The 22,091-nt window shown below is 50.2% G+C and overlaps 1 protein-coding gene across 1 annotated transcript in view; it reads left to right on the top strand.

Annotated features, from left to right (window-relative positions):
- The window catches only part of PRKAR2A (protein kinase cAMP-dependent type II regulatory subunit alpha), a 610,052-nt gene that overhangs the window by 346,332 nt on the left and 241,629 nt on the right, over positions 1–22,091 (top strand). The window contains exon 5 of the mRNA XM_078661792.1: positions 20,506–20,612. Within this exon, the coding sequence (XP_078517918.1) occupies positions 20,506–20,612 (107 nt within the window). The remainder of the gene's footprint in view (positions 1–20,505; positions 20,613–22,091) is intronic.

Raw genomic sequence — 22,091 nt, 5'->3', positions numbered from 1 at the left:
ATTCTTTCACAGTCCTCAAGAACTTCATCCCATGGTGGATTAATCAGAAAAATCTCCTGGTGGGAATGCCTTTCCACCAACCTCCAACACAATCCTTGATCACAGACGCCTCACTTCAGGGTTGGGGAGTACACATGGATCTTCTGCAGACTAAGGGCCGGTGGTCAAGAAAGGAACAAACCTATCACATAAACATGCTGGAACTACGGGCAGTACATCTAGCCCTCAAGGCGTTCTACCCCTCTATACAGTCCAAGTCAATATTAGTACAAACAGAAAACACGACCACCATCTAGTACCTAAACAAACAGGGGGAACTTACTTTTGCCCGCCTTTCCCTGGAGGCTCCTGGACAGGCAGCTCTCAATCACAGCAGTCCATCTGCCAGGGGAGCAGAATTCACAGGCGGACTCTCGAAGTCGTCATTTCGAAGATCAACAAGACTGGGTATCAAACCACAAAGTGGAGGCGGAGATTTTTCAGCAATGGGGTCATCCAATAATCCATCTCTTTGCAGAGAAGTCAAACAAAAAATGCCATGCATTCACTGCAAGGTTTTTCCAACCAGGATCGATAGGGCATGCCCCTTTGATCAACTGGTTAGGAACCTTTGACTATGCTTTTCCGCCTGTTCCTCTCATCCCTAAGGTCCAAACCAAACTCACACTCTCCAGGATGAGGATGGTTCTGATAGCACCAGACTGGACACGGCAGTGGTGGTACCCGGACCTTTTGCATCTCTCGGAGTGTCCACACAGGAGGCTTCAGTGCAGACCGGACATCTAGTCCAAAATTAATGGGAGGACCCCTCATCCCAAGCTTCCCTCGTTGAACTTAGCAGCACGGCTCCTGAGGTCCTCCAGTACGGCCGCCTGAATCTCCCTCAGGACTGTATGAACATTGAGGGAGTTTAAAAGACCTTCCACAAGACATTCCTATTCATTAAATAGAAAAGGTTTTATTTGTGGTTTATATGTAATGGTTTCCAGCCTACCAGGGGCCACGTCAGGTCTAAAGTTTACTTCCATTAAGGTACACCTGGTTGCCATTACGGCTTACAGAAAGACTCCAAATCAACCTTCTTTCTTCCAGCTCTAGGTGGTTAAGGATTTCCTTCAGGGTTTAAAGAATTTTTTTCTCCCTGTCCGGCCTCCTTTACCTCCTTGGGAGTTGGACCTGGTTCTTTCCAAACTTATGGGTCCCCCTCTTAAACCTATTCACAAAGCTACCCTTCAGCACCTTACATAGAAAACCGCCTATCTGAAAGAAACAGGTTAGTATTAGATTCCTTACCTTAGAATATCCCCAGGCGTCAGTCTGGATCCGGAAACTTTTGCGTAGCAGTACCCCTGCGCGTCGGTAGGCGTCGTCTGCAGGCGTCCCCTGCGGCTCCGCGTCGTCGGCGTCGTGCGCCGTGATGACGTCGCTGGAGTATATAGACGCCGCCTCCGCGCGCTGACGTCAGTTCTTCTTTTTTCCGCGCCAGTTAGCGCAGATCCGAAGAGCAGTACTCCGGTCTTTTGACCAAGTGTTTATAAAACTTAATCTTCTACGGTGCCGGTAGGATGCCTGGGTTTAAGAGCTGCGACGAGTGCGACCGCATGATGTCGGTCACCGACCACCATCGACTCTGCCTCCGGTGTCTGGGCACGGACCACGACGTGGAGTCCTGCGTCGACTGTCGGGCCTTGACTGGAAAAGCTAGGCGGGAGCGGTCCCGCAAGCTTCTCGAGCTCCGGGTGTCGGCCCCGCGTCGAGAGCGGTCCCGGTCCGGTCGGAGGTCGAGGGAGCGGTCGAGGGAACGATCGCGGAGCCGCCATGGGCGCTCCGGGAGTCGCCACCATTCCTCCGGCTCGTCAGGTAAGCACAAGAAGTCGGGGCGTCGCCATCGCACCCCCGACTCCCCCCGACGCCCGCGTGCTGCGGCCGGGGGCTCGGGTGACCCCACCCCCGCGGTCCCGCATGGGTCGCCGACGCCGTCTGCCCCACACCTGTCGGTCCCTGGGGAAGGCGCGTCGCGTGAGGAGATCGAGGCCTTCCTCATTGCTATGAGGGCGAGGTCTTCTCCGGCGGGGCCTTCGGCGCCTGCGGGCCCGTCGGTCCCGTCTGGGGGCCCGAGCGGTTCGGGTGCTCCTGCCCCGGCGCCGCCGGTGGCTCCGGCCCCGGCGCCGCTGGTTCCCTCTGGTTCGTCGCCGGCTGGTCTCCCGGCCTCTCCGGCGTCGGTTCCTGTGGGACAGCCCGTGGTACCGCCCCCGCGTGGTGCAGCGACTCCGCCGTCGGCTCCGGCCGGCGTCGGGTCACCTGCGCCGACGCCGCGCGGCGCCACCCCCCTTTCCTCCCCGACTCCGGACGCGGAGCCGGACCGGCGTCGATCGGCGCCGGATCCGACGCCGATGGGGCCCGTTGACCCCGATGTCTATATCGTCGACCCAGAATATGGGTATGACGAGGAGGAGTATGGAGAGGGTTGGGAGGGGTCTGAGGACCCTCTATCCCGTGCCTGCCAGTACGATGTGGACTGGGTAGGTGATCTGGGTGATGCCAGTGGCCTGGACGAGTCGCCCGACCCTGGGTTTGTCTCTCCGTCCCCTGTGGCGTCTGAGGCAGGTGCTGCCTATTCGGTGGTCCTGATGAGGGCTGCCAAGGCCTTACACCTTGAGCTCCCCGTCGCGAAGGTCAAGCCGAATATTCTGACGGAAGTGTTTAAACCGCGGTCATGCCCCCAGGAGCCTCTGCTGCCGTTTAATGAGGCCCTGACGGATGTCCTTCTGGGCACCTGGTCCAGGCCCGCTTCTGGTGCGCCGGTTGACCGGAACGTTGCCAGGCGCCACCGTCCATGCTCGGACGACCCTGCCTTCCTATCCACCCATCCCTCCCCGGAGAGTCTGGTGATCCAGGCCTCCACTTCACAGTCCGCATTCCCGTCGGCTCCGCCCGATCGGGAATCAAAGAGGTACGACCAATTTGGTAAAAAAGTGTTTTCCTCTTTGAGCGCTGGGCTGCGGTCTTGTAACACCGCGTGCCTCTTGGGTCGCTACACCCACTCCCTGTGGGATACGGTCGAAGAGTGTTTGCCGCAATGCCCCCAGGAAGTGCGGGACAAGCTCACCCGGGCCTTGGTTGAAGGCCGGGATGCGGCGCGGTACTCGATCCGTTGTGGTCTGGACACAACAGACTCACTGGGACGGGCCATGTCCACTACGGTGGCGATTCGTCGCCATGCCTGGCTGAGATCTGCCAACTTCTCGCCAGACGTCCAAACTACGCTCATGGACATGCCATTTGATGGCAGTCGCCTGTTTGGTGACAAAGCGGACCACGCGCTGGAGCGCTTCAAGGACTCTAGGGTCACGGCCAAGTCCTTGGGTCTCTCGACCCAGCGCCAGCAGACGGGTTCGTTTCGGCCCTTTCGTGGCCAAGGGAGGGGAGGTCCCACACGTGCTGCCAGCCACGCGACGCAGAGCGCTCCCCAGCGCGGTGGCGCCCGTGGTTTCCGCCGTGGTGGCGGTAGAGGCCAGCGTCGTGGTCAGTCCACGCCCCCCTCCGCTGCTGCATCCAAGCCTTCCTAGTCCGAGCTTTCGGGCTCACGTGACGCCAGTGGGTGGCAGGGTTCGCCATCACCACTCCCGCTGGCGCGCGATAACGTCGGACAGGTGGGTGCTGCAGCTTGTCCGAAGGGGCTATGCCCTCCCCTTCGAGTCCACTCCTCCAGCCATGCCACCGCAGAACCGCCGTGTGTCGGGGGACCACTTGACACTTCTGCAGGAGGAAGTTACGGCCCTCTTGGCCAAGGGGGCCATCGAGCGCGTTCCTGGGCCAGAAGTAGGGTGTGGTTGCTACTCCCACTACTTTCTGGTACCCAAGAAGGACAAGGGAGGCCTGCGTCCTATCTTGGATCTACGGAACGTCAACGGCTTCCTCCGGAAGGAGAAGTTCAAGATGCTGACTTTGGCTCAGGTCTTGGCTGCTCTAGACCCACAAGACTGGATGGTAGCGTTGGACTTGCAGGATGCGTATTTTCACATCCCCGTCCTGTCGGCCCACCGGCGTTACCTGCGGTTCACGGTAGGCCACGAGCACTTTCAGTTTATCGTGCTCCCATTCGGCCTTACCAGCGCCCCACGGGTGTTCACGAAAGTGATGGCGGTGGTCGCAGCTCATCTGCGCCGGTTAGGGGTTTCAGTCTTCCCCTACCTCGACGACTGGCTGTTGAAGGCGGGCTCGCCCCAGACAGTCGTCCACCACCTTCAGATGACGGCAGACCTCCTGCACGAGCTGGGGTTTTCCATCAATGTGCCGAAATCACACCTGTGTCCCTCTCAAAAGCTCCTTTTCATCGGAGCAGTTCTCGACTCGGCGCAGTTTCGGGTTTATCCTCCGGAACGGCGGGTCCGGGATATTCAGGCTCTGATTCCCATCTTTCAGCCGTTATCCCGGGTTTCGGTCAGGTTGACGCTGCGGCTTCTGGGGCTGATGGCCTCCTGCATCCTTCTGGTGCATCACGCCAGGTGGCGGATGCGGGCTCTGCAGTGGGACCTGAAGTTTCAGTGGGCCCAGCATCAGGGCAACCTATCCGACCATGTCCTGATCTCGGAGGGCACTGCGAGACAGTTGCAGTGGTGGCTTACGGACCGCGATTGGGTCAGGGGCAGATCCCTCTCCCTTCCCCAACCGGAGCACGTGGTTGTGACGGACGCGTCCCTCCAAGGCTGGGGTGGCCACTTGGGAGAGGCGGAGATCAGAGGCCTCTGGTCTCCGGCGGAATCCCGGCTCCATATCAACATGTTGGAGCTGCGGGCGATTCGCCTAGCACTGAAGGCATTCCTCCCCTTTGTCAACGGGAGTGTGGTGCAGGTGTTCACGGACAACACCACCGCCATGTGGTACTGCAACAAACAGGGCGGTGTGGGGTCGTGGACCCTTTGCCAGGAGGCTCTGCGCCTCTGGCAATGGCTGGAACGTCAGGGCGTGACTCTGGCGGTTCAACACCTGGCAGGTTCTCTGAACGCCAGGGCGGACGAACTCAGCCGTCGGTGCTCGGTGGATCACGAATGGCGTCTGAACTCGGATGTGGCGAGAGGCCTCTTTCAGCAATGGGGAGAGCCTTGGTTAGATCTATTCGCCACAGAAGAGAACGCTAAAAAGGGGCTGGCACGCGACTAAGTCCTGCCCTATGGGTGGGACTAGGAGGGGGGTGGTTACACCCACTTCCTTGGCGGGCTTTTCCCCAGCACAGGGTCTGGAGTGACCCTGGAACTGGTTCCAGCCAGCCTATGCACAGTGAGCACCGGGGTGCCACGTGCAGTCACCTTCCTCTAAAGCCCTGCCTACCTACAATACACAAAACCCTGTCTGGGACGGTGCTGGCACCGCCCCTGGCAGGAAACCCTTTGTCCTTATCTCCTGCTCTGGGAGGACTCCCAGCAGCAGGAGGGCAGACTTGTGTCTCGGTGGCAGCATCCATTTTGTGGATGCTAAGGCTCTGTCTGACTTTTAACCGGGTTATAGGTTACAGGCATGTCGTGTCCCTCTAGAAGGGTGGAATGCTAACCCCGTCGCCAGAATTGGCGAGGGGTTAGTATTCCAATTCGTATGACACCTTACTCGACATGTTTTGATAAAGCGATACCAGAGTTGGCACATAACCGCGAGGATTATAATGCACTTAAGAGTATATGGTATGCGATATCATGGAAACGGCTAAGGGATGGATCCCGAAAGCCGCAGACAGGCTCAGCTCATGCTAGAGCACCATCTCACACGATTCCAAGCACTCTGCCTTCAGGATTGTTAAGGCCTGCTATAGGAGTGACTGATAGGAGATCTGTGTGTCCATTTTAGGGTTAGATATAGGTATACTATATCTAAAGCAAAGGGTGAGTACACCACCTTGCCCCAGCTGTCGTGCAGCCAGTTGTGTCAGTTTTAGTTAGTCAATCCAGGGGTGGCACAATACATGCTTCAGCCCCTGGGAGACTTCTGGGTGCACCTCAGCCCTGGGTACAGGGACTTGGAGAGGGCCCAGTGCCAATTCAGTACCTGAGTACAATTTGGATAGAGAGAACAGCTAGGCTGTGGGTCTGATTAGCAGGCCCACAGCCAGGGAAAGTCGTAAACCAGTGCAGCAAAAAGCAAAAAATCTGGGTGATCATAGGATTGCAGACCCTACTCTCCTACATGACCCCCCCCCAAACTTTGGGACAATAAGCTAACCTTGACCAGGTGAGTCTTCTTGCTCTAAGTGGAAATACCTGGAGAGCCCATCAGCATTGCTGTGATCAGTCCCAGGTCTATGCTCCACTGTAAAATCCATCCCCTGTAGGGAAATGGACCACCTAAGCAGTTTGGGGTTTTCACCCTTCATCTGATTTAGCCACAAGAGGGGCTTATGGTCTGTCTGAATGGTGAAGTGAGTGCCAAACAAGTAGGCCCTCAGCTTCTTCAGGGCCCAGACCACAGCAAAGGCCTCCCTCTCAATAGCTGACCAATTTTTCTCTCTGGGTGTCAACCTCCTACTAATGAAAGCAATAGGCTGATCATTACCATCAAAATTCAGTTGAGACAGAACAGCTCCCACCCCCAACTCAGAAGCATCTGTTTGGACAATGAATGGCTTGGAGTAATCTGGACTCTTGAGGATAGGTGCTGTGCACATGGCCTGCTTTAGGTCATTGAATGCTTTCTGACAGCTTGCTGTCCACTGAACTTTCTTTGGCATCTTTTTGCTTGTCAGGTCATTAAGGGGGGTCACTATGGACCCATAATTTCTGACAAACTTCCTATAGTACCCAGTCAGGCCCAAGAAAGCTCGAACCTGAGTCTGGGTGATTGGAGGAGTCCAGTCCTTGATGGCCTGTATCTTACTCTCCAGTGGCTGAACCTGGCCTCCACCTACAAGGTGGCCCAGGTATACAACCTGTGACTGCCCTATCTGGCACTTGGTGGCCTTGATAGTGAGGCCTGCCTTTTGCAGGGCCTCTAACACTTTCCTCAGGTGGACCAGGTGATCCTCCCAGGTGGAGCTAAAGACAGCAATATCGTCAAGATAAGCTGCACAGAAGTCATCCAGCCCAGTGAGGACTTGATTCACCAACCTTTGGAAGGTGGCAGGTGCATTTTTCAGTCCAAAGGGCATTACCACAAATTGATAATGCCCTCCAGGGGTAGAAAATGCTGTCTTAGGTTTGGCTTCCTCAGCTAACCTGATTTGCCAATACCCAGCTGTCAAATCAAATGTGCTTAAGAAGTTGGCAGAAGCCAATCTATCTATAAGCTCATCTGCTCTTGGTATTGGGTGGGCATCAGTCTTAGTGACTGCATTGAGGCCTCTGTAGTCTACGCAAAACCTCATCTCTCTCTTACCACCCTGGGTGTGAGGCTTTGGCACTAGAACTACTGGGCTAGCCCAAGGGCTATCTGAGGGCTCAATGACTCCCAGTTCCAACATTTTCTGCACTTCAGTTTTGATGCAGTCTCTAACATGATCAGGCTGTCTGTAGATTTTACTCTTGACAGGCAGACTGTCTCCAGTGTCAACATCATGGGTACACCAATCAGTTTGGCTGGGTGTCAGAGAGAACATATGTCGAAAGGATTGCAGAACTTGCCTGCAATCCTGTTGCTGATGTTCAGTGAGGCTGCCACAAAAGACAACACCATCAACTGACCCATCATCAGGATTCTGAGTGAGCAGGTCTGGGAGAGGGTCACTCTCTTCCTCCTGTCCCTCATCTGTGGCCATGAGCAAGCTCATGTCCTTCCTGTCAACATATGCCTTGAGCCTGTTAACATGGAGCACTCTGAGAGGGCTCCTGGGAGTTCCAAGGTCCACCAAGTAGGTAACCTCTCCCTTTTGCTCAATGATGGTGTGGGGCCCAGACCATTTGTCTTTCAGAGCTGCTGGGGCCACTGGCTCCAGCACCCACACCTTCTGTCCTGGCTGGTACACAGTCAGTACAGCCTTTTGGTCATGCCAAGCTTTTTGAAGTTCCTGGCTGGCCTCAAGGTTTTTAGATGCCTTTTCCATATACTCAGCCATCCTGGAGCGGAGACCAAGTACATAGTCCACTATGTTGGTTGCAGGCTTTTTGAGAGGTCTCTCCCATCCTTCCTTCACCAAACACAGGGGTCCCCTTACAGGATGCCCATACAGAAGCTCAAAAGGGCTGTAGCCAACCCCCTTCTGTGGGACCTCTCTGTAAGCAAACAAGAGGCAGGGGATCAGGACATCCCATCTTCTCCTAAGAGGTTCAGGTAGTCCATGAATCATCCCTTTCAGGGTCCTGTTGAATCTCTCAACAAGCCCATTGCATTGTGGATGATAGGGTGTGGTGAACTTGTAGTTCACACCACACTCTTTCCACATGGCAGTCAGATATCCTGACATGAAGTTTGTACCTCTGTCAGAAACGACCTCCTTAGGGAAACCCACTCTGGAGAACACTCCAACCAGGGCTCTTGCCACTACAGGGGCTGTAGTGGTCCTAAGGGGAATAGCCTCAGGATACCTGGTGGCATGGTCCACCACCACCAGTATAAACTTGTGTCCTGATGCTGTCTGGGGTTCCATTGGACCAACAATGTCAATCCCCACTCTTTCAAAGGGAACCCCCACCACAGGTAGTGGTATGAGGGGGGCCTTTGTTGTGCCACCTGACTTACCACTGGCTTGGCAAGTGACACATGAGCGACAAAACTCCTTGGTATTCTCATTCATATGGGGCCAGTGAAAGTGTGAGACAAGCCTGTCCCAAGTCTTTGTCTGACCTAAATGACCTGCAAGGGGAATCTCATGGGCCAAGGTGAGAAGGAAACCTCTCAGAGACAAGGGGATGACCAGCCTCCTGGTTGCACCAGGCTTGGGGTCTCTTGACTCAGAGTACAGGAGTCCATCTTCCCAGTATACCCTGTGGGCACCTGTGGCATTCCCTGCAGCCTCAGCAGCAGCCTGCTGTCTGAGGGGTTCAAGGGAAGGGCAGCTCAACTGTTCCTTCCCCAGGTCTGCTCTGGAGGGTCCCCCTGAGCCCAGAAACTCAACTTGATCAAGTTCAAGCTCTTTAGGCTCAGTTTCCCTCAGCTCTTCTAGATCAGCCTCCTCAGAGACTTGATCCTCAACCTGGGGCAAGGGGGAAGGCAAAGCCTTACCCTTACTGCTCTTCTTCTTGGAAGGTGTCTGGTCCATAATTTCAGGATCCAGCACCTGTTCAGTGGGGCATCTTCTGGCCTGTGACCTAGTCACAGCAAGCACATGTGCTGGCAAGCCTAACATCTCCATGTGAGTCCTCTGCTCCACTTCTGACCATTGTGATGACTCCAAATCATTGCCCAACAAACAATCAACTGGGAGGTCTGAACTGACTACAACTTTCTTTTGTCCCTTCACTCCACCCCAGGAGAAAGCTACAATTGCCACACTATGACTAGTAGTGACTTTGCTGGCATTGGTCACCAGGAAATCAGTACCTGGCATGATCTGTCCAGGGTCCACAAAGTTAGGTGTCACCATGGTGACACTGGCACAAGTGTCCCTATAGGCCTGAGCCATTTTGCCATTAATCAAAGGTGTCTGCCTGTATTTGCCCAAAGTATTGGGACTTATTTCAGGGGACATATCCATATCCCCTGTACAGACAAGGACAGCCTGAGTGAGTGTGCCAACTAAGTTGTCAGACCCCTCAGTACCCAAGGTTAACCCAACTAATGCCTTGGGAGTGACACTACCACTACTGACTGTACTAGGGGGTGCAGTTGCTTTAGGAGCTGTAGTGGCAGGAGTTTGTCCTCCTCCTCTTTTGGTGCACTCACTAAACCAGTGAGATTTACTTTTGCAGTACTGGCACCACCTTTTTGACTGGCCTTCTTGAGTCTTCTTCTTCTGGGAAGCCTGACCCCCACCCTCTTTGGTTTGTTGGGGACCTGGTGAAGACTTCTGGTCATTTTGCTCATTCTTAACATTACCCTTCTGGTCTGCTTTCTTCTGACCACCCTGGTTCTGGTTCTGGTTCTGCTTGATCCTTGTCCTGACCCATTTGTCTGCCTTCTTTCCCAATTCTTGGGGAGAGGTCAGATCTGAATCAACAAGGTGCTGGTGCAGCAACTGGTTCTGACAATTGTTCAAAATGTGTTCTCTCATCATTAGATTATACAATCCTGTGTAATCTGTAACCTTGCTACCCAGCAACCAGCCCTCCAAAGCCTTAGTGGCACAATCCACAAAATCAGACCAGTCCTGAGACTGAGTTTTCTGGGTGTCTCTGAACAGCAACCTGTACTGCTCAGTGGTTAAACCAAACCCATCAACCAGTGTATTCTTCAGGACCTGGTAATTGTTAGCATCCTCCACTCTTGTAGTGAGGAGCTTATCTCTACCTTTACCATCAAAGGAGAGCCACAGTATAGCTGCCCACTGACTCTGGGGAATGCCCTGCACAGTGCAGGCCCTCTCCAGAGCAGCCATCCATTTCTGGATATCATCCCCTTGCTTAAAGGGGGGCACTATTTTAGTCAGGTGTTTAGTATCTAAACCCTTCTCTCTATCTCTTGGGAGATTGCTGCCACCAGTGGGAGCTAGCCCACTCATCTGCTGCTCTCTTGCCAGGGCAAGCTTCTCTTTGGCCAGGGCAATTTCTTCCCTTTCAATCCTCAGTTCAGCTTGTCTCATCCTAGCTTCATGCTCCTTTCTCTGAGGGGAAGTAAATCTCCTCTGTGGAGGATTCCTTCTCCCCTGAGAAGAGGCATTAGAGTGCAGAGATCTATTGGAGTCCCTAGAAAGAGATCTATCTCTCCTAACTCCAAGGTTAGGCCCACTTCGGGTTAGTACTGGGGGGCCCCCAGATCCTAGCCCAAGTAAGTCTAAGTTGGTCCTAGTTAGCCTTCTGACTACCTCAAGACCTTTGTCTACCTCATCCCCAGAGAGTACCTCCTGATCCTCCTCCTCAACTGCTGAATCAGTGTTGGGGAGGTCTGGATCCCCAGAGGTTCCCTCTAAGGCTGGCATGCTCTCATGTAACTGAGAGAGCTTTCTGGCATCATATGTCTCTAAGAGACCTATCAGAAAGGGAATGGTGGGGTTAGACCCCTGCTTCAGTTTCCTGGAGACACAGAGTTGCCTCATCTCCTGAAAATTGAGAGCTGCATATCTTGAAGTGACCTGTGGAGGGTCAACACTGACCAGGGGAGTCTCAGTAGAGTCCCCCTGAGTCGACATGCTTTTCTAGTGAGGTGTAAGTGGTGCACTTACCTACACTATATGTTTGCCTACTGATCCCTTGCTAGAGTTGTAGTTTAGGGTGTGCTAGGCCCTAGGAGCTACAACAGCTGGTTCAGTAGAACTCAGAGTATTCTAAGCTAAGTTATATGTACCTTTAGTACTTATGTGATCTTTCACAAGATATTCTTAGGGCATGTGTGGTAAAACAACAGCAAGCTCAAATCCCAACCGCTGCTCACCAATGTGAGAAGTTGGCCTGATGTGCAGTGTTCACTATTCTAGTGATCACTATATATCAGTCCAAACAACCCTTATTGATGATTGGTTGTAAGTCAACCTTATAGACCAGCTATCCTAGTAGCATGGATACGAGCAGTCTAAGGCTAAGACTCTAGAGGGCGCGTTAAGCCAGCTGTTTTACCATCACATTACCCCTTGAACACCCAGTGAAAGGACACCACACAAGTGTTATGAAAATAAACAGTGTATTTATTAGAATCACAACAACCCTGTACTCTTTATGAGGACAGGGTGCTAAGCACACAACAAAACTCTTACGAAAATACTTTTAAGTTAGCACGTTACACAAATGCCCGAGGGGCACGAAAAACCATATATGCTAAAAGTGGAATGCGAATTACTAGCAGGTAAGTAACAGTTCTAATAGGCTTTGGAATCGCTAGGACTGGACTAGGGAATCGTTAGATTACTACTAGGAGGCCTAGGGGATTCGGGTGCAGAGTGTGCACTCTCACGCGGGATGCGGGACAAAGTCTATGGAAGCTAGAATTCACAAAGTTAGTGTTCACGGGCGAACCCGACCTGGTAGGGAGAAAACGACAGTGGATCCTGACCCTTGGATAGTGAGGCTATGCTGGGACACCGGAGTGCCGAAGTTACCTAGCCCAGGGGCTGCAGCTGCATAGGTCTGAAAAGACGTCGGGGATCTCGTTGCCGGACCAGGAGCCTGGAAGGAAGAAGTTGCTGGCAGGCGACCAGTGAAGGAAAGTTCGATGGATCCAAGCCTGGATCAAGGAAGAAGAAAACCTGAAAGCAGAGGGGACCAAGTTCTTGAATCACTAGCCAGTGATTAAGGGGGCACCAGGATGGCACCGGGCGAAGTCACCGCAGTCAGGTGAGTGGGCGCTGCTGGGCTCTGCAGTCTCTCGGACCAGGAGGCGTTGTCGGCGACCAGGATGGAGGTGCGAGCTGTCCCACGATGGATGAAGTCGTTGGCGTCGAAGTTACCCAGGATTGGGCAACAAGCCTTGGCTAATTCAAGCCCACGCGGTGGACTCAAAATGGCGTCTTGAGTGGACCAGGAGGGTCCGGGGTGCTCCTCTTCTGGAAGGGAGCAAGGGCCAGTCTGGAGCAACCAGACCAGCAGCAGAAATGTCGTCGGGCGTCGTCGGGAAGGCCACAAGCCAACGGGCTAGTAGCCAAACAACGCGGTGAGCAGCGGAAAGCAGAAGGGCCCCACGCAGATCGTGGAGATGCTGGGGGGCTGCACTTCGGAGCTGGAGCTGCTCAGAGTCGGGGCTTCTCGGACCCCAAAGCACTCACCAGTAGATTACTCGGCGGGCTTGCTGGAAAGAAGTCGTGCAGTCTTGCAGATGGCCGGTCCCTTGAGGTCTCGTCGCACCCACGGTTCTCAGCTGGGCTGTAGAGGTGGGTAGAGGTCAGAGGTGCCAGGGAAGCCGGTTCTCGTCGAGCTGGGCAGTCGGATTCCGGAGGAAGGACTTACAGCAGACCGCAGTGTTCTTAGGTGGTGCCTGCGGATGCAGGGTGACTACTCCTTAGTCACAAGGGAGAAATCTTAGGAAGAAGTCTTGAGTTCCTTTCGCAGAAAGTAGTTTCAGGATTCAAAGATGATCTGATTTGGAAGGGGGCCAGTCTCTACCTTTATCCTGTAAAAAGGGGCTGGCACGCGACTAAGTCCTGCCCTATGGGTGGGACTAGGAGGGGGGTGGTTACACCCACTTCCTTGGCGGGCTTTTCCCCAGCACAGGGTCTGGAGTGACCCTGGAACTGGTTCCAGCCAGCCTATGCACAGTGAGCACCGGGGTGCCACGTGCAGTCACCTTCCTCTAAAGCCCTGCCTACCTACAATACACAAAACCCTGTCTGGGACGGTGCTGGCACCGCCCCTGGCAGGAAACCCTTTGTCCTTATCTCCTGCTCTGGGAGGACTCCCAGCAGCAGGAGGGCAGACTTGTGTCTCGGTGGCAGCATCCATTTTGTGGATGCTAAGGCTCTGTCTGACTTTTAACCGGGTTATAGGTTACAGGCATGTCGTGTCCCTCTAGAAGGGTGGAATGCTAACCCCGTCGCCAGAATTGGCGAGGGGTTAGTATTCCAATTCGTATGACACCTTACTCGACATGTTTTGATAAAGCGATACCAGAGTTGGCACATAACCGCGAGGATTATAATGCACTTAAGAGTATATGGTATGCGATATCATGGAAACGGCTAAGGGATGGATCCCGAAAGCCGCAGACAGGCTCAGCTCATGCTAGAGCACCATCTCACACGATTCCAAGCACTCTGCCTTCAGGATTGTTAAGGCCTGCTATAGGAGTGACTGATAGGAGATCTGTGTGTCCATTTTAGGGTTAGATATAGGTATACTATATCTAAAGCAAAGGGTGAGTACACCACCTTGCCCCAGCTGTCGTGCAGCCAGTTGTGTCAGTTTTAGTTAGTCAATCCAGGGGTGGCACAATACATGCTTCAGCCCCTGGGAGACTTCTGGGTGCACCTCAGCCCTGGGTACAGGGACTTGGAGAGGGCCCAGTGCCAATTCAGTACCTGAGTACAATTTGGATAGAGAGAACAGCTAGGCTGTGGGTCTGATTAGCAGGCCCACAGCCAGGGAAAGTCGTAAACCAGTGCAGCAAAAAGCAAAAAATCTGGGTGATCATAGGATTGCAGACCCTACTCTCCTACAAACGCGCAATGTCATCAGTTCTGCGCGTTGGAGTTTCCAAGACGGCACTCGCTCGGCGACGCCTTTCGGCGCGAGTGGAGTTGCGGTCTGTTGTACGCCTTTCCGCCTATACCACTTCTGCCCAGAGTGCTGAAGAAGATCAGGCGCGACCGGGCCCAAGTTATCCTTGTGGCTCCGGACTGGGCTCGAAGGTACTGGTATCCCGAGCTACTCAGCATGACAGTCGGTCCCTCGATCCGCCTGCCCCTTCAGGAGGACCTTCTGTCGCAGCAGCAGGGGACGGTCCTCCAACCGAACCTGTCCAGTCTCCACCTCCATGCGTGGAGATTGAGCGGCGACAGTTGAGGCCATTTGACTTGCCTCCTGAAGTCTGTGATGTTATTCTGGCAGCCAGGCGTCCCTCCACAAAGTCGGTATACGCCTGCCGGTGGAACAGATTTGTGGCATGGTGCACAGCAAAGGCTGTGGATCCCCTTTCTGCCCCTCTGTCTGAGGTTCTCCTCTTCCTCCTTTCCCTTGCCCAGCAGGGCTCTGCTCTGGGCACTATCAAGGGCTATCTTTCTGCCCTTTCCGCCTTCTTGAGGCTACCTGATCAGCCATCTTTGTTCAAGTCCCCTATTGTGTTAAGATTCTTGAAGGGCATCACGCACATGTATCCTCCAACTCCGTTCGTGATGCCTCAGTGGGACTTGAACTTGGTTTTGACTTTCCTGATGTGCGCTCCCTTTGAGCCCCTTCATTCCTGTCCTCTCCGTCTTCTCACCTTAAAGACGGCCTTCCTGGTAGCCATCACCTCTGCCAGGAGAGTGAGTGAGCTCCAGGCTCTTTCTATTCAACCTCCTTTCTTGTCTGTTCATCCTGATAAGGTGGTTCTTCGGACTAGACCTTCTTTCCTGCCCAAGGTAGTCTCTGCTTTTCACATTGGGCAGTCCATCACCTTGCCCTCCTTCTTCCCGCCTCCGCATCCTTCAAAGGATGAAGAGCGGCTCCATCGTCTGGACCCAAAACGTGCGCTTTCATTCTATATGGATCGCACACGCCAGTTCCGGGTGGATGACCAACTGTTTGTTGGCTACGTGGGTGAGAAGAAGGGAAGGGCGGTACAGAAACGGACCATCTCTCGGTGGGTCGTCCTGTGCATCAAAGCATGCTACTCTTTGGCTCGGAAGGAGCCTCCTGTTGGGCTGAGGGCCCATTCCACTCGGGCCACGGCGGCTACTACTGCCCTGGGCCGGGGAGTCCCCTTGCAGGACATTTGCCAGGCGGCCACGTGGGCCTCGCTGCACACCTTTGCGAGGCACTACTGCCTGGACAGTCAAGTCCGGAGGGATGGCTTCTTTGGCCGTTCGGTCCTCCAGGACTTTCTGGTGTAGGTTGTATTGGTTCGCAGACCCACCACCGGGGTTGGTATTGCTGGGGTATCTATTCTAAGGTAAGGAATCTAATACTAACCTGTTTCTTTCAGATGAACAAGTTACTTACCTTCGGTAACGATATATCTGTAAGAAACAGTAGTTAGTATTAGATTCCTTACCGCCCCTCCCATCCTCCCCGTTCTGCGAACTGATACCTAGGGTTAAGGACATCCCTTTCAGGGCCCTAGTTTTCAAATGGCACCAGTGTTGGTTCTCACATGGCTCTGCGTGTTCTGGCGCGGAAAAGCTGTGTGCAAAGAACTGACGTCAGCGCGCGGAGGCGGCGTCTATATACTCCAGCGACGTCATCACGGCGCACGACGCCGACGACGCGGAGCCGCAGGGGACGCCTGCAGACGACGCCTACCGACGCGCAGGGGTACTGCTACGCAAAAGTTTCCGGATCCAGACTGACGCCTGGGGATATTCTAAGGTAAGGAATCTAATACTAACTACTGTTTCTTACAGATATATCGTTACCGAAGGTAAGTAACTTGTTCTTTTGGTAGCGATTACTTCAGCTTGTAGAGTAAGTGAGATTCAGGCACTCTGTTCTAAAGAACCGTAGATGGTTTTTCACCACAACAGAGTGCTTTTAAGGACCCACCCCCTTTTTTCTGAAGTTGGTGTTGGATTTTCATGTCAATTAAACTACCTCACTACCTTCTTTCTTTCCCAGTCCATCTATGCCAGCAGAAATGTCGCTCCATTCTCTAGACCTTAAGAGTGCTGAAATTTTACTTCGATAAGTCCAAGACCATTAAAAAGTCTGATCAGGTATTTCTAAACTATGGTTACAGGTAAGTAACTTATCCTTAGACAACAATGATTTTTATCATTCGGGCAGAACCAATTGCACAAACTAACGTGTAAAAATGTGATTACAATTATCAAACCAATCATGATATTTGGCATCAAGAGGGCAGTGAATGAAAATGCACAGTTGAAGCCAAGTGGCTTATTGCATAAAAAAGGTACAGAAGACAAAACATAAATAAGTAGATTAAAGCCAAGTGGCTTTAGATAAATTATAATTTTTAATTTTTTCTTAAGTGCCCCACGTAATTTCAATTGCACAAATCATAGATGTATGTGTAAATATACATATATATATATATGTGTGTGTATGTATGTATGTGCGTATATATGTGTATGTGTACTGTTAGGATGGGTCAGCTTCCCAGAGGGAGTGAACTTGAGAGGAGGATGCGAGGCGGAGTAGGCCCTACAATAGTACAATCAGTTTCCTTATTCCTCGCCTAATGAGCCAGGAAACTCTCCCAGTGGTGGCTGGAGTCTTTTGGGCATGTTGTCTTGCAGAGGGTTCTGTAGGAAATTGGACTTCTCTTGGCAGATGGCGCCCGAACTTTTGCCCCATTTGAATTACTAGATGCTGGTTTTCAACTCTGACAGTGCACTGGGTCCCTGCTAACCAGGCCCCAGTGCCAGTGTTCTTTTCCTAAAAACAAGACAAATGTTAAATTGTAACCCAATTGGCAAGGGCTTTAGCACCACTGAGTCCCTGGTAAATGGTACCCCTGGTATCCAGGGCATGGGTACTACAGAGAGTCCTTAGTATTCCCTAAGGGCTGCAGCATGTATTATTCCACCCTAAGGGACCAACATACAAACTGCATGCAGACTGCATTTGCAGAAAGCATCAAATGGTGCTATCCATTCCGAAAACTTGCCGTTGTGTGCAGTGCCAAGTACACTGCATGTACTATATGGAAGTCACCTCTACAGCAGGACTTGGAGCCCTAAGGCAGGGTGCATTATAGCACGCCAGGAAACATCTTCATGAGCAGATATGCCCTGTAATTGTCCACTTCTGTTGCTAGACATTGTTTGTGATCAGCAAGCCATTTAAACATATGTTCCGCCCATTGGTCATTATGAGCTACCCAGCTACATAATGGCTGAATCAGTGATAACTATAACCCCTTCAGAACATAGCTTATCCTTGAGAATTTTAAAATCTTTCTTATCCTCATTGGTATAGGTTTGACTTTAAAATCATAGGTGTGGTACTTCACTTCAACTTGATCTTGTGCTCAAAGCCCTTACCAATCTTATGTCCTACTTAAACACCCTAGGAAATTTGGAAATGATTAATTGTATTATCTCTTCATTCGCACCAAGAGCTAAGACAGGCATATCCCCAAGAACAATAAGGTCTTCGTGTCCTGGGAGCAACAAAAAAAATACACAACCTTGCTAAATCTTTCTCCCATATACTATCATGCCCTTTGTTTGCCACATACATTTTTGTCCAAATCTTGCTGCCAAGACACTCCAAAGATGTCTTAAAAAAACCTAAGAGATCAATATCATGTTCTCCTAATGCCTTGGATTTTAATGTCCGGCTTCACTAAATTTGAAGAATCCGACCACAGTTCAAGGAAAGTCATTTTAGCCATTATCGAGACAGGTGCTCCGGAATCTGCCATATCTGTTACTGACTTTCCATCAATAGTTGCCTGACACAATGGCCCTTTAATCTTTTTGTGTAATGTAGAATCATTTGTGGTTCCTACTGTAAAAACAATATTACTCTCGTTCTCTTGCACATTAACATTTCTGATCTATTACTTTATCTGCAGAATTCGACGATCTGCAAACTGATTGTAAATGCTGAATTTTCTCGCTTCACTTACCTGTTGCATGACAAAAAGAACTATTACTATTACCTATGTGAGTCTTCGTGCTGCATCTGTAGCTACTACTTTTGGTGTTTGTGATCAATAACAGAGACTGACCATCTTCTGTAATCCACCTAACCTGAGATAAGCCTCCTTGATTAGACAAATTTACTAAGAAATTATGGACCTCTGAATACTCTTAGCAATGTCTATAATATCTCTTAATGTAGGATTCCTGCAAGTTAATAAACGATCCTGAATTTTTTTGAGAATTAATTGAAAACATCCTGGTCACATATGTAAATATCAATATTGTTGTCTATCTTGCAAGTTGAGTCTAGAACTCTTAAAGCAGCGATAAACTCCTTAACTGATGCATCACTGTGCTTCTTACGCTTAAAGAAATTGTTGTTCCAGAACTACACTTGACTCTCTAGAATTGTTTACAAATCCTGTCTTTGGCCTCAGTAGGTGAACCAGTTAGAGGCAACCTCTCAAAACTCGTTGACCAGTAACACCAAGGTGATTGTATAAAAGAACCAACTTCATTAGGGGTCTCAAAACCATTAGCATCAATTGCAACAAGAAATATGCATGACCATTTAATCTCTAGTTTCACTGCCCTTGTCCGAAAGGTTGATGGTTGTATGATGCCCTGACTGGTTGCCGCGAGTGGAAAGGTAAAGGGAAACGATGAGTGACTTCCTTTTTTTAAAAAAAATTAAAGGCAAAGGCAAATGATAAGTGATTTGCTCACACTTTTATAAAGAATATAAGCCAGCTGTAGCAATAACCTGACAAAAATCCTCAGCGTTGACGAGCATAGGAATTTGCCCAATCCAAAATGGCTGCTGGCATCTGAAATCAGGCACAAGCCTCCTCATGGAGACTACTGGAACAATCCTTTCAGTGGAGTAACTCCTGGGCCAATTTCTGTGCTTTCGATTCCTTAGGACGCTGTCTCCATGCACTTTGCTAAACAATGGCCACAGCAAAAAGGGAACAAGCGCGTTGGAGACTCCACGCCTTGCCAAATGGCCGCTGGGGTCTGGCTGCTGTTTGAAAAACAAATTGGTAAGTAATACATATTTTAGATCAATTTCCCTCCATTTTGAAAGCGCCATGGTAAAAAAAATTGCCAATATAACTACCATTGCTCACGTCTTCTGTAACACTACTCTTGTCCTATGAAGCAGTTGATGGGTCAAATTCTAACTCCTTCAGCGCCTCGTTTATCAGAACCCCGCGCCTGGTACCATAATTAAGTAGAGTTGATAGCTGAGGAAACATCCAAGGAACCACGGCACAACGAGTAAAATAATAAACATTTAGTTGTGGAAAAGACCAATAACATCAGGAGTGACGCAGCTAGCTCAGGAGTCTCGGGTACCTGGCCACAGAGCCCCAAGATTCCAGAATCAGCACTGTTTGCCATAAAAGAAAATCACAACACTTCATAAAGGTATATGTGGCAATTTAACAGAACAACAACATAACAATAACATATCACCAGTATGAAAGATTTCTTTTGTCAATGGAGCTCACCAGTGTTCATAAATGTACCACAGGTGAAGAACTAGGATTATAGGTAACTTTTAATTTAAAGTCTTGCATATTTACAGATTAATTTGTCCTTGCCACAGACGCTCAGAATGTCTGCAGCATTAGACTTTAAATCACACCCACGCAGTGAAGTGCAAGAAATACATCTAGAGATGGAAAGGCTTGGAGGGTGTTGTGGAGCTCGTTCTAGATGCTAACCAAGGTCAAGAACCACAATCCTACAAACTTTCACCCACAAAAAGGAAACTTTCCTGACGTAGCCACTCAAAGGCTGGATATGCACAGGTGGCCAATCTAAATATCAACCTGTCAAATATTGTTTTAGGCAAATAACTGTTTTATTATCGACAAATTAGGACTAAGCATATTAGCAGTTTTGTTGTTTGGGTGTTTGCATGAACTGGAATCAAGGGGAATCGTGCCTTTTGCTGTTGGTAAACAAGTTGATTTACTTCGTAATACTAGAGTGTATTGTCATTTGATTTTTTTTTGTTGATTTTTTGGGAGGGGTGGCAGGGGGTTAGTAGCGGCTCGTTTACTTCATAATAATTTAGGTTTTATATGTTCAATGGTAAATTGGTGAATGGTATGTTTGTATTTTTAAACTAATGGTCCTGTCTGCGATGTGTACAAAATATTGTGCTACATGGTTAACCCTGCTAGACATTGCTGGTACATAACATACATGTAAGTGTGTTAGCATAAATATGATTGTTATCATTTCAGGAGCAACTCTCTCAGGTTTTGGATGCAATGTTCGAGAAAAAAGTGGTGCCGCATGAACATGTCATTGATCAGGGAGATGATGGTGACAACTTTTATGTCGTAGAACGGTAAGCAGCTGTGCTTGACGGTTAGCCACGTTCTTTATTTTCATTTTTGGAAGCAGTGTGCCGGCTTTATACATGGCTAAAAGTTTAATATGCAATCCAGGTTGCTGATAAAACAGTACACATTCTACCTCGTTAACATGCATTGTTTATATTGTTATAGTTATTAAAGAGATCGGTCAGACACGAATGTGTTGAACAGTCAATAAAAGGTTTCAATTGCACATTTTTTTCCTTTACATTTTTGTCGCATCCGAAATGTTCTTTCGGTAATTTTACAGGTGTAGAAAATTATTTTGCAGTTACATACAGCACGTGGGTATTCCTGGCACCTAGTGTGTTGGCCGGTGACTTCTGTAGCTGTGTTCATTACAGAGCTTTGCATACTCTTGGTGCCTACGTATTTTTGCTAAGTACATGGTACCTTCCTGTTATTAGGTGTAACCTCTTCAATTCCTTTAATTTTACACAAGAGGAAAACCATTAACTAGCAATTAAAAAATCTTTGTAAAGAGAGTGCCTTAAAAGACACTAACTGGGTGTAGTCTAACAAGAGGATTACCAATACCCCACAGTTAAAACCTAAATGGGACAGTATAGCAATCACAACATGCCCATCCATATAATGGCAATCTATTGCGAAGGCCAGAGATTTTAGAAAGTTCATGATGCAAGGCTTGGAGTCAAGAATGGTGCTCTTCCCAGTCACGTTTGGCCAGGATGGAACTTTGAGGAGGGGATATAAACAGGAATTAATTTGTCATGTGTTCTGGGACTCGGTGTTATAACAGCCATTCATGATTGAATATCTACTAATGTTCCGTCAGGAAGTATATGCTCCTGGAGCGAGTGAGATCTTTAGATAAAGCTTTGTGTCATCTGCGAAGAGGTGATGTGAAGCGTTGGATTGTTTGAGAGGCTTAGTCAGTGGTTCATGGTTTATATGAATAAGGGTCAGGTATAGCATTCAGCCCTGATTTACTTCATGATTTTGATCTGAAGGTGTTGAAAGATTGGCTCATTTGATTTGTTGTTGATCGATTAGCCAAGTATGAGATAAACCAGTTAATTACGATGCTGTTAAAACCCATTCTCTCTCAGTGGTACGAAGGGTACTACAACCCATTGTTCAGTAATGCAGCTAAGTTGGGGAGGATGAGAAAATGTCAATCAATCAAACGGGTTCAGTAAGCGCGCTACTCACCCATGAGGGTCAAGGTTTCGCTGCTCCGTTAACCGAAGAGTCAGGTCTTGAGGGCCTTCCTGAAGCCTGAAGGTGTTCAGGGAGTGGGCGAGTCTGTCTGCCGGGAGCTCGTTCCAGGTTTTGGTCGCAATGTGAGAGAATGATCTTCCACCTGCTCTGGCGCTGCAGATGCGTGGGTTTTCAGCCAGTGCGAGGTTGGAATATTGCAGGTTCCTTTTGGGTACGTGGAAGTTGATTGTCGTTGAGGTATTTGGGTCTGGTGTTGTGCAAACAATTGT

The sequence above is a fragment of the Lissotriton helveticus genome, chromosome 9 (genome assembly GCF_964261635.1).
Source record: "Lissotriton helveticus chromosome 9, aLisHel1.1, whole genome shotgun sequence".
In the NCBI taxonomy this organism is placed as follows: Eukaryota; Metazoa; Chordata; class Amphibia; order Caudata; family Salamandridae; genus Lissotriton; species Lissotriton helveticus.
This window is presented reverse-complemented; position numbering and strand designations above follow the sequence as displayed.